Source organism: Pleurodeles waltl, chromosome 3_1, assembly GCF_031143425.1.
Source record: "Pleurodeles waltl isolate 20211129_DDA chromosome 3_1, aPleWal1.hap1.20221129, whole genome shotgun sequence".
In the NCBI taxonomy this organism is placed as follows: domain Eukaryota; kingdom Metazoa; phylum Chordata; class Amphibia; order Caudata; family Salamandridae; genus Pleurodeles; species Pleurodeles waltl.
The window spans coordinates 1897526439-1897538457 of record NC_090440.1 but is presented as its reverse complement, the minus strand read 5'-3'; the positions used below and the strand labels follow the sequence as shown (position 1 = coordinate 1897538457).

Below are 12019 nucleotides of genomic sequence, written 5' to 3'. Positions count from 1 at the left end.
TTGAGGGAAAGCTTTTGATGTAAAATTACTCACGATAATTTCCTGTACAAAGAGCATTTGAGGATTCACCCATAGAAGATGGCCGGTAATTGATAACATCAAAGATGTACAGAGAGGAGATCAGTTCAGATATTCAGCCTCCTGGGACAAATCTGCCTGTGAAGGTGTCATTGATAAGATTAGTGATATCCTGAACAATAGTAGAGTAGATCACTTATAAAGTTTGCACAGAGCATAAATATTCAGGAGCACAATATTTCAGTAAAGGTTTATGAAGTGTTTGGGTCCTTACCATGCCTGAATAGCCCTGCTTTAGCATGTATCTCAGTCCATTTGTTCCATCTATGCCAAGAGCTTAGCAGAACTTGCAGGTATCAAGAAGTAGCTGCACATACAGCACAGTCAGGGGTGTTGTAGGAGGCTGTGCTCAACACATGACTGAGCATACTAATGACCTGGACCATTCTGGCTTTATTGGGTTTCCTGAGGTGTGCTCAAATCTCCAATCAAGATCAACAAGATTACCAAGGAGTTTTATTTGCCTTTTGTGGCTTCCTTTTTCTCCTCACTGGGGCTCTTTAAAAGATACTTTATACTTTACACATGAACTGTTATGTAATGGGTAGCACGATGGCTCCTGGGAGGAGTCACTCTTTCCGCTTTTAGAGAGAGGACAAAATCTATATGCCCTTTCACAGACAGAAAATATCTTTTCAAATGGAGTTGGCACAGAGATGATCCTATGTTGCGTAGGTGGCGCAGACACATCTTGTAGATTTGGGTCAGCAACACAAGAGGGACCAGCAGAAGAAATCATATTCAGTGTTGTCCTCTTGGGTCCATGAACACTCAAGTTTACAGTCAAACCAACAATTAAGAGTTGTTTCATGTGTCAAACATCATTCAACATCACGCTCCTATAAAGTGCCACAAAAGATTCTGCTAGGTGTTTCTACTTAATCAGGCATCAGGGCTAAGTTCGAATGGTCATATTCACTATGCAACAAATATTTAAAACACACTAAACATTCATTACTCTACTTTTGTTATAATGTCTTGCATTGTACTCTCCATATTCTGACCAGCTCTAAGCCACTAGGCCTGTGATCTCAGTTTCACATCAAGGTGTCACCTTTGGATCCAAAACCTGTTACACCTTTTACTGCTCTGGAGTCTCCACTGTTAGAGGCATTGGCCCTGACCCTAGATTTGTGCCTGTGCAAAAACTGAGAAAGATTAGATGCAAGAGAGTTGCCCCATTGAAAAGATCACTAGGGTTATAGCATTTAAACCTGTGGCTTCAGGGCGATTTTTCAATTATTGAACCTATGGAGGAAATGGAAGCTTCAGAAAAATGTACTTATCATCCGACACTCAATACGGATAAAGAAGAGGAAGCTTCCCCCATATTGAATACTAACAGTAGATTTACTGGAAATGATTCCCTTTATATCAAAAGGGGTTATTGAATAATTAATCTTTAAACATTGTGGGGTGGGAGATTAAGACATACCTTCTGGTCCCTAAAAAGGGAGGGTTTTACATTCCTTTTAGGAAATTAGGTAATTTTTCAAATTCATAAAATGGGCATCAGCATCAAGACTTAAGCTAAAATCATTCAAACCTTGTATTTGGCAAATCAGATGATCTGTCTCTCCAAGATGCCTTATTTCACATCTCAGCAATTAAAAGCTGCAGGAAATTCTTTTGATTTGTGGTCAGTGAGTAGCACTACCATTTGGCCTCAACTCATCCATGAGAGTTTTCTTACATGTTTTTTGAGTTGTTGGTGCACATCTTAGTGGGAGGATACAGGTTCAACCCAGGCCTTTTACCTGAATGAGTAATTGAAGAATACTGGTTGACCAAGAATACTGGAGATGCACCTACATAAGACTTGTCAGCTTCTCTACACTCACCAGTGGGTGCTTTCAGATGAGTGGAATTCGTTTTGGTGGTGCCTGTTGAATTCTAATCAATGCTTCACATTATGGCTTTGGGCCTTAAGAGGTTGTTTCAAAGTTAGTGTGTTGAGAGGAGAGCTATTCTGGCTGGAGAGCATAGTGATAGAGGCTTCTGCCTCTCAGTGGGAATTATATCTGAGCAATCTATATAGAAGCAGGGCATTTTCCTAACCAAAGCATCAGGATCATGTCAACCTATGAGCCATCAGAATGATAATACTAGCCATTGTCTTATCAGTCTGGGAAGAGATGTTTGGTTACTGGAAGAGCAACACCATCATCTTGTACTGTCAATTATCAATAGTCATTCTTGCAGAAAAAGGCAATTATCAAGCTGAATGCCTGAGCATTCTTACTTTATCAAACCACAACTACTGCTGCTGGAAGAGGGATGTTCCCGGATGGCTCCCCCACTGCCACATAAATTTGTTCACATCCGGCACCACCTTCAAATATGGAATGTTTTGTTTCAATGATTTCCTATGGGAGACAAATTTTGTCTTTCACGATGTATTATGTGTTCCCTTATTTTCCCTCTTATTCCCAGAGCCCTGCAAAAGATCTGGTTCTCTGGAGGCTAAATGAGACTCATTACACAGGACTGGGTTATGCACATATGCTGTATGTTTGCCCTCATTTAAGTTAAGTGAATCTCCTGCCTCAGGATGGATGATATGTACTCCATATACACTATAAAACCTTTTGCTTTCTGGCATGAAGGAATTGCCAGTCTTTGCAAACGTGCTGTTCCCGCATCATGTTCTGGATGTAGTTTTGGCTGTGATAAAATATTTTAATAAAGTCATGTATGCAGCTTGAATAGATACTTGACTTTGAGCCAGGGGAATGCAACATTATGCCTTTTTCAACTCCAAGGTTTTCTGTCTCCCTTTAATGTTAACTTGAGCAAGGGTTACCTAACAAAAATATTGTCTTTGCTTATTCTCCTGAAGAAGGTTAATGTGCTGTCGGTTTCAAAGTTTTCAAACGGGTTGGTCAATTTGGTTCCAACAAAACCTTTTATTTATGTTCCATGGAAACTTAGGGCTTGGTTTAGAACCCAGCAGACAGGTTACTCTTTCACAGTGGTGACGGATATCCTGACCGTCAAAATCTATAACCCATTATACTCTATGGGATTTAGATTTTGGTGGATTGGATATCCGTCAACGTATGGACGGAGTAACCTGTCTGCTGAGTTCTAACTCAGGCCCTTAATGTTCTGCTGAAGTTATTATCTGGGATTCTGAATTCAGATATTTAGCTTAGACCCTAATTTCTTAATGGTCATACAGGAGAAAAAATGTATTCTGTATAAGGCCATCCTTCAATCTAGTAGCAATGTCAAAGCTCCAATTTAATCAGAAGCTTCCTCTGTCAGTTTCGTTTCCATCACGTTGCCTGAGGAGGGCCCTCCATTTCTAGGTCTCCAGAATGCTGGACACTAGATTGTAGTATGCATCACATTTTGTCTCCAGTTAGCCAAATGAAAGCCAACAAAGGGAACGAGAGCACATTCAACACTCTGTTCAGCTTCTACTGCTGCGCTACTAAAGAATGTTCTGTTGCGTTAATGTACTTTTTACTAGCGGATCCCTTGATCATTATTCTTTGTGGAAGGTACTTATCCCAGTATTCAGGGGACTACCAGTTATATCTACTTTCTAGACCACTCCCAACTGTTGCTATTAGTGTTTCTGTTGCATAAGAATTCATCTCTATTTTCATTCTACCAGGGCCTTTCAACTTTTTCTTGGCAATTAGTATTATCATTTAGCTGCACACAAGAAAACATAAGGCTTTGTCTTCTGAAGGCAAAATACCTGGTCACCTTCAACTATATTTGGGTGACTACAGAAAGAAGAAGAATCCTATTATCAGGTTAAGTCAATGCGGGACTAGTAAATTGGTGACTGAGCATAGACAGCAGGAGCTAGAGGTTAAAAAGTGATTTTCCAAGGTGTGTGACATTAACTAGCATGCAGGAGTCCTTCATGAGTTTGCTCATCACTGCAGAAGCGAGTCAATTGTGCTTCTGAGGAGGGAGGTGCTCATGTCGCCACAAAATCTCCCAGCAAAGGGACCAGATTGTCGTATGTGAGAGTTGCCACTGAGAGCTAGTTGCACTACCTGTGATTAGGCATGTGCATATGTTTCTGCCAGGAGCCTGGACAGTGAATGAGTGAAGGCCGAAATGTGTGCTAAAGGATGCTGTGGGTTGGTGGCCATGTGGTGGAATGCTGAATGTGATAGTGGTATCCATATCCTCTAGTTGTCCGGAATATCTGCTCTCAATGGGTGCAAGTTTCAGTAAAGAACTACTGTATTTTGAATATAAAAAGAGTCAAAATGTAATAACATGGAGGTGGAGTAGTAGAACCTCTTGTTTGTGTGTTGTATGATGGTCAAGACAAACTCTGGCCTGGAACTGGAATTTACTTGCAAGTTGGAGTCAGCTCTGTGTCATGGAGGTGGAGGACAGACTAGCTCAGTGTCAAGGAACTGGAAGAAACGCAGGCACAGCACACCATATTAGGTAGGGAATAAAGACAAAGAATAGGGAAGAAAGTCGTTAGTGTACACTCAAGTGGTATATATTAAAAGAAGATGTAGAAAAATTACTTTTTGTAAGAAATTAGATTATTGGCTGAGGTGGGTGAGAACCCACTTCAATTAATAATCACAATCCTTGTCAAGTTAAACAACAAAAGTCACTAAATAAATTTATGCTTAACCCTATGGCAGCGTGGCACAAAGGCAGTCAGGGTTAACTTAGAGGCAATGTATAAAGTATTTATGGTGTCCCAAACTAATCTATAAAAATAGAGTAAATTGTAATAATTGAAATGACAGCAAAATGTCAAAAATCTAATCAGTAGAACCGGAATACCACATTTTTAACGTTTAAAGTAAAAACTAGAGGCAAAGGGTGCATAGTGCCAACTGCGGGTATCTGGCTATACCGGACTGGGATAAAGTCACAAGTTTAGGCTAACTGTAATAGAGCGAGGGCAGTGTACAGGACCAGGTTCGGCCCTGTTCGACCTGCTAGGGGTTGTACCTACTGTCTGCCATGCAGGGGCTATATGGTGCTACGATGCAGGATTCTGCATCGGGTATCTTGAAGCCTCTGTTTAAGAGCTTTGTGGTATTGCGAAGTTCGCCTCTGCATCGCTGTGTCAAATCCAGTGATGCCACCGATCACAAGTTGTGTGGTGCTACGATGCGAGGCCCTGCTTCTTTCCTTGCACTGCTCTCAGTCAGATCCAATTAAACCTTAAGTTAAACAGGGTGAAGTTTACTATGACTCCAGCCAGTGGTCCAGAACCTTCAGGACAGCACTTGAGGGTCAAGATTCACTCCCGTAGAGGCCAGGAGAAAGGACCAACTCAAGCCCAGTTGGGTCTGGTAAGCTGGAAAACAAGAAAGGTTTACAGAAACGTGTGTCCTTGTAGCTCAAACAAGAGGTAGTCATTTCTTGGGCTCTGGGTTGAAGGCAAAGAGGCCTCATCTTACTTCTTAAAAAATCAGGCAGTCCTTCTTCTGTATCTTCTCAGGTCCATGAGTGTTCTCATTTCAGGTTCTGGGGATGCCACTTTTACGCCCAGTGACAGCCTGTGGTATACTGAACTGGAAACATGTAATACCCTAAGTAAAAGGCATGTTCGACAAGCACTTTATGATTGTGTGCGCTCACGATTAGGCACTGAGGCTGAGAAGCCCAGTATTACTTTTTTCTTGCTCGCACTTAATTGTCCCACTGATTAACTGTGGCATACCCGTTGACTTTTGGAGCATTCCCGATTATTTCATTATAGAGCCAATACTGTAATTTTATTGTTGTGCTTTCCGCTGGGTTATATAAAGAATCTAAATGTCCTTGTGATGGCAAGTCTGGACAATCAGTGATGCACTTTGCACTTTTTTGTACATTTTATGGAAGGTATACTAGACACTTTTCAATTCTGCTTTTAAAGATGAAATGCCGTAACATTACACATTGCAGACTAGCTTTTAATTTTTTATTACAGCTGTCAGATGAAGGTATTTTGCACATCGGTCCTTTTTAAGAGCTGCTACTATGCTTTGACAAAGCTGTTACAATGTTTCATTGTTCTTATATTGCTGTAACAATTGCTTTGCACTGTTTTATCACTTGGTTTTTATATTGTGTGTTTTTAATTGTGATTGCCACTTTTATGGATGCCTATTGCCTCCGAATAACGTTTTCTGAATGAATGAATGAATGACAGCCTGTGTGTGGGGTACATCCTTTTGTGTAACCTTAAACTGGTTCTGGTCAGCTCTCCTCTTTCATCTGGGTATGGCTCCAGCTTGTCTAGTGAAACAAAAGGCAGGCAGGCTCATGTGTGAGCTGCATCTGCTAGTGAGAAGGTTATCTTCTTCTAAAGGGCTCGGTACAGGCCCCAGTTTACCCTTTGAAGTACAATCAGGGCAGGGGCGGAGCTTCACCCCTGGCATCCTGTCAGGAAGACCCACTCCCCTCTAAACACACGTCCATTTGTCTAACGTCTGGCCCCAGTACACATTTCCCATTGTCGATCCATCACCTGTCCCAGAGCAACTCGCCACACACAGAAGGACCCTAGAAATTTTAGGCAGGGAAATGCCAACTCTCTAAAGCTGACATTTCCAAAATAATAATTTGAAATCCATCTTTAGCATTTAAGAGTATTTTACACATGATTAATATGAGTGTAAGAACTCTCTCTAGCTGTTCGCAAACTGAATTTAGCACTTATTAAATGTAATAATGTAAACCAGGGTTACTCTATGGGAAACCAGTCGTGCCACGTTGAAACATGTCTTTGGGGGCTATTCACTGCCAGGACATGTAAAACATGAAATATACATGTTCTACTTGTTAAATACCATGCAAGCTGCCATGTGAGTTGTTAGGGCCTACTTTAGAGGTGACCTATAATTATTAAAAAGGAAGGTTTAGGCCTGGCAAAAGGTTTAATTTGCAGGTCAAACTAACACTTGAAGACTGTTCGCACAGGCTTCAAAACCAGGCCTGTAGATGTGTTTTCTGGTGCTACTTAAGTGGGTGGTACAGTCAATGTAGCAGCCACTTGTAGCATTTGATTTACAGGCCCTAGGCTCACATAGTACCATACATTAGGGAATTATAAGTAAATTAAATGTGCCAATTAGGTGTATGCCAATGTTAACATGTTTGAAGAGGAGCACAAGCATTTCACCGCTGGTTAGCAGCAGTAAAGCATGCAGAGTCCTAAAGCTAACAAAAATGGGTTCAGCATAAATAGGACATGGAAGGCAAAAGATTGTCATTACCAACACAGTTTTTCTAAGGATTCTAAAACTTCACATTTAGTTTTGCCAACAGTAACAGTGGCTTTTTATTGTTTTGATTTACTGTATCAGTTATTTAATTTGTTATTTTATCGTTTTATGAATTTGCTGTGATATTTCCTGTTATCGATTTTTATAGCTGCAGTAGCATTTTTCAGCCACCTTTATTTCTAAACAAAGCTGGTGAACTGGTTTGTCTTGAAAGGTATGGCTCAAGCTAAATTCTGTGTGATAGCTATTGGGGGAGAAATTTACTTAATTCAGGAAGTAACTTTTTTTGCATAATTTAGAAGTTGAAGTAATGAAAGTTTACAAAACTGTGCCTGAAGTTATAAACGGTTAAATTGGTGCAAGGGATATGTTTGAAAAGTCCCTCAAAATGCAAGAAGACCATTTTAACCGCGAGCAAATTGTGGAGTTGAAGTACCACAGATTCTTTGTCTGCGTTCCAGGCTAACACAAATGTTTTGACATGTGTGGCAGTTTTAAGGGGAACATGAAATGTCTGTGAATTTGGTAATCTTTGTGACTCAATTACTAGAGATCATTTGGTGCAGTGCATCAGTATCCCGCAAATCCAAGAAAAGCTATAGGCGCACAACCCTGATATAAAGGAAGCAATCACTGTTATAGTAATGGAAGAATGTATCCCAGTCTGTATGAGAAAGTAACATCAGTGGGGAATTAGTGTTGTATTCTGTGAAGTATGGGGTGAACGAGGGGTGAAGGTTGATGATGGAGTGAAAGGGCATGATTTTGGTGAAACCAAATACAATGGTGTATAGAGTCAGAACAAAAATGAAAGGTTTCTCTTGTGGGAATGTGGGACCCCTGGCGAGCTGTCTAAGGTGCTTAATGAGGAACATAGTATTCAGAAGGTGTATACATCAAGTGTTTTTGCATGAGTTTGCAAATATGTGACTAGGAAGAGGATGAACTACTCTGTAGTGGAGAGGGAGGTATTGGGTATTATTGGGTGATTAACCATTTTACATTTTCTCTTACTGGGATTACCCTTTGTAATTCAAACCAATCCTAAACTCCTTTTATTTGTCCTTACACACGAAGGGCTAGAACATACTACACCAAAGGTTACTAGATGGATGTTAGAACTTGAGGAGTATGATGGGTTTTTTGCCCTGTATGAGGATTGTAGACGTGGATTGCCTTTTGAGATTGACATGGTGAGAAGAACGAGGGAGGCAGGTCAGTTGGAGCGTTCATTTTGCCATTTGATGCCAAGCTGATAAAAGTAGTGCAATTTGGTGGAAAACATTAAGGTGCTGGTTTGTAAAGGAAAAGTGGTGATTGGTTGGTGTAAGTAAGTAGTTAGATCGTTGAAGTTGATTAAGTTTCGGAAGTAAGGGATGTGTCTGTTGGGTAGTGATGTGGACAGAAGTTGTGAGTTAGTCCTGCCCTTTAAGTGGAGAGACTGATTAACTGATCCAACCCATGGGTGCCATTTGATGAGGAATCGTACGAAGAGTAGCGGCAGAGAATGATATTAGTGATTGGGTTTAGATAGAACAGAAGGTTTAGAATTGTATTAATTTTACAGTTTTGGCATATGTAGAGTAATTGGGAAAGCTGCTTTGCACCCACTTAAAGTTCCTGACAGGCCATGGGTGAGAGTAGCTCTGATGGATTTATAGAGGTTCGATGGCAGATGCGTTATCATCATTGTGGATTACTACTCAAAATGGTAATTTATTAAAGTCATAACTCTGTGACTACTTGAGAGTTGTTGTTTTTGAGTCATGCATTTTTGTTGAAAGCATTGCAGCACAGACTTCTTTCATGGGAAAGATGGCTTACAAGTGCACATGAATTCCATGATAAAAGAAGAAGTGTGATCCAGGAAACAATTTGGTCCTATCATGTCAACCTCGGTTCTTTAATGGGCATTTCTCCACTGTATTGAAGAACAGTTTGGAATGAAGTTGGCACTTCTATGGTTGTGTGAAGTCAGGTGGCTAAGGGCAATCTTAGGAAAAATATGGAAACTTTGGTGCAGTGTCAATACAAGGGAACATATATTCAGTGTGGGGTGAACCAGAGGTTGTGGGGAGTGGGAGATTTAGTCTGGGTGAAACAGCTTAGAAAAGGTAATGGCTGTGTTTCTAAATTTGTGGGATCTCATGCCATTCCGTGAATGGGGAAGGATGTTTTTTTGTTCTGATAATGGGCTAATTTGGAGCTGGGGTTGTTGGTTGTTGGGTGGTGCCCAAGGCAGGTCTTTGAGTGTATTGAGAAAAAATTATACAGATCGGATGGTAATAGACCTAGTCCTTTTTAGCTGGAAGATGTTAATAAAGGCTTTGATCCTTCATATTTGTCTTTTAAGGGACGTTTTGGTTATTATCGGGGGAAATGTGGTAATTTATTTTTTATTGTATGTGGATCTGGGGCATTAAAGCATTCTGTGTAGAAGATCAAAGAGGCCTTGAAATGTGGCAGCTATCTTGAGTGTATAGAAAGAATAGACCCATTTCTTCATGGAGCTTGAATACGAGCGAAAATTAAATCATTGCAGTGTGAAATTAAATTCCTGGTTGATTAAAATGGTCTCATCTTTTTTTCTGTTTCATCTTTACAGTTGTCCAAAAGCCAGCCAACAATACTTGCCAGGACCAAGCCGAAACAGAATCCAGCCAGCAGCCAATAACCGAAACCCTTTAGAAGGATAGAAACATTATCACAGACTGCCCTGGGACCTAATGCTGCTGGAAAAAGACAAAGGCTTCAAGGATTTGCTTTTTGGATCATCTTAGATGCCTTGATACAGAGGCTTTCGCAGTGATGATGGAACTGAAATGATTTCAGTCTGGGTGCTGGAAGACTGCTGTTTCGGACTGTATTGTAAATGGCTCACAGCCCACGTTGTGTCTTGTATGGGACCACATTTTTCGAGACTGGTCATGTCTAGCAATACTGTTGGAGTTCTTGCTGACATAGCAGAGGGCATACATACGTTTATATGAAATGCTGACTAAGCAGTGTGAAACACTGAATCGTGTACTTTAAAAGCAAGGTTATATAACATGTATGAAAAAAGGCATCCAAGAAGGCGGGTATGATCCAAGAAGAACAAATCTAGATATTGCACTAGAATGCACTTTGCTGGGATATTCAAGGTGGTAGTTGTTAATTTTGGCTGAAAAACTCCAGAATGTCAGGATAAATTTGTTGGTGATCGATGGGAATGTGAAGAATGAACAAAGTGAAGAGAAAATAAAATTAGAAGGGGTTTTGTTACGTCTGTTCCACTTTATAAAATGCGTCGGTTGCACACTCACTTGCCAAGCCAAATCCCTATTACTATTGTCTTCTAACTGAAGAGTCCTGGAAACTGTATCACAGTCCTAATTTTATTTATTAGCATGTGAGAAATGTCTTTCTTTACGTATTCCACCATGCAAAGTATTGTCTGTGTGAAGTAACGTATTATTTTTTTTTTTTTCATGAACTTTCTTTTGGTCCAACATATAGTGCATCTTCCTTTTCCTAGTGGGTCTTCCGTTTTGGAGAGGTAGCATGGCGCTGTTGACTTCTGCTGGGCTGTATTTGGTATCTGGGGAATCTGCACCCGTTTACCCTTGGGACCCTACGGAGCTACTGGATGCTTAATGGAGACATATAAGATAGAAATTTGAGGTCTAGTTCTTCATAACATTATTGACTTTATCACCTTCAGGAGATGTTACAGTAATTACAGTGATACAGTACTGGTACAGTACCAAGTTCAATCAATGCTAACAGGATCAGCAATATTGTGTGGCTGATCACTTTTTGACCAAGCTTTTGAAAATGTTGATCAGGCTCCAGCAAAATACCTTTCCAAAAGCTCATGTTGCTTTGGTTCTTGTTGATCCTGATTTATATTGACATTCTATAGAAGATACGGCGATTTTGACTAGAATGCACATCCCTCTTTCATGCTGCTGCTAATTTTCGTTCATGACTCCTCGTAATTGATAGCTACTTTTTGATTACTTCTTAGCTTGCTGCTGTAGACGTGATATGTCAGTGCTCTAGGTTTCAGCCTAAACCAATTGCTTTTTTCAACTTTGAGCAGAGGGTGTTCAAATTCTCCCACCACTAGTCACAATTCCCCACCCTCCTTCTTTTCACCGTAGACAGTGTAACGTATTAGCCTTTAAGGCTTCAGCATTGTGGGTTTTACAGAAACTTGTTTCCAACCACGTTCTTCTTTTCCTTTTATTTGGATAATCTGAATGACAGAGAAGAGGAAACTTCCTTCATGTCGACATTCTCCTATGAAATAGACTACAGCAGGGGAGGACAGGATGATGCATGTTCAACGTGAGGGCACCACAACAGTATCAGTAAAACTGATTGCTCCTATCTTGTTCCATTTATTGATCCCCGCGGTCTATATAGTTATTCACCTATCCTGCCTTAACACGCATTTTCTGAAGGGAATGTTGAACTTGTTTCATTTGTTCTGTAAGCACTTCTTTTTAACTTAGTGGAAGTCCCTCAAATGCTTTACATTCTTCTGAATTTTTGGTCTACCACAGCTCTTATGCCGCCACTACTTGTGAGGTGCCCCACTTGGGGATGGGGGAGAAATAAATGTGAAGATGACTCTCGAACTGTTCTCTAACCCCAAAATATGGTTAGGAGGTCTTTGAAAGTCTGTGAGACAAGTTGAAAGACTAAACCCTCTAAAGTGCGTTGAAGCTGCATCTGTTCTG

The 12019-nt window shown here is 40.5% G+C and overlaps 1 protein-coding gene across 1 annotated transcript in view; it reads left to right on the top strand.

Annotated features, from left to right (window-relative positions):
* Positions 1-10556, top strand: part of CARF (calcium responsive transcription factor) — a 256489-nt gene extending 245933 nt beyond the window's left edge. The window contains exon 15 of the mRNA XM_069226035.1: positions 9898-10556. Coding sequence (XP_069082136.1) covers positions 9898-9980 — 83 coding nt within the window. The 3' untranslated portion in view covers positions 9981-10556. The remainder of the gene's footprint in view (positions 1-9897) is intronic.
* The last annotated feature ends 1463 nt before the right edge of the window (positions 10557-12019 follow it).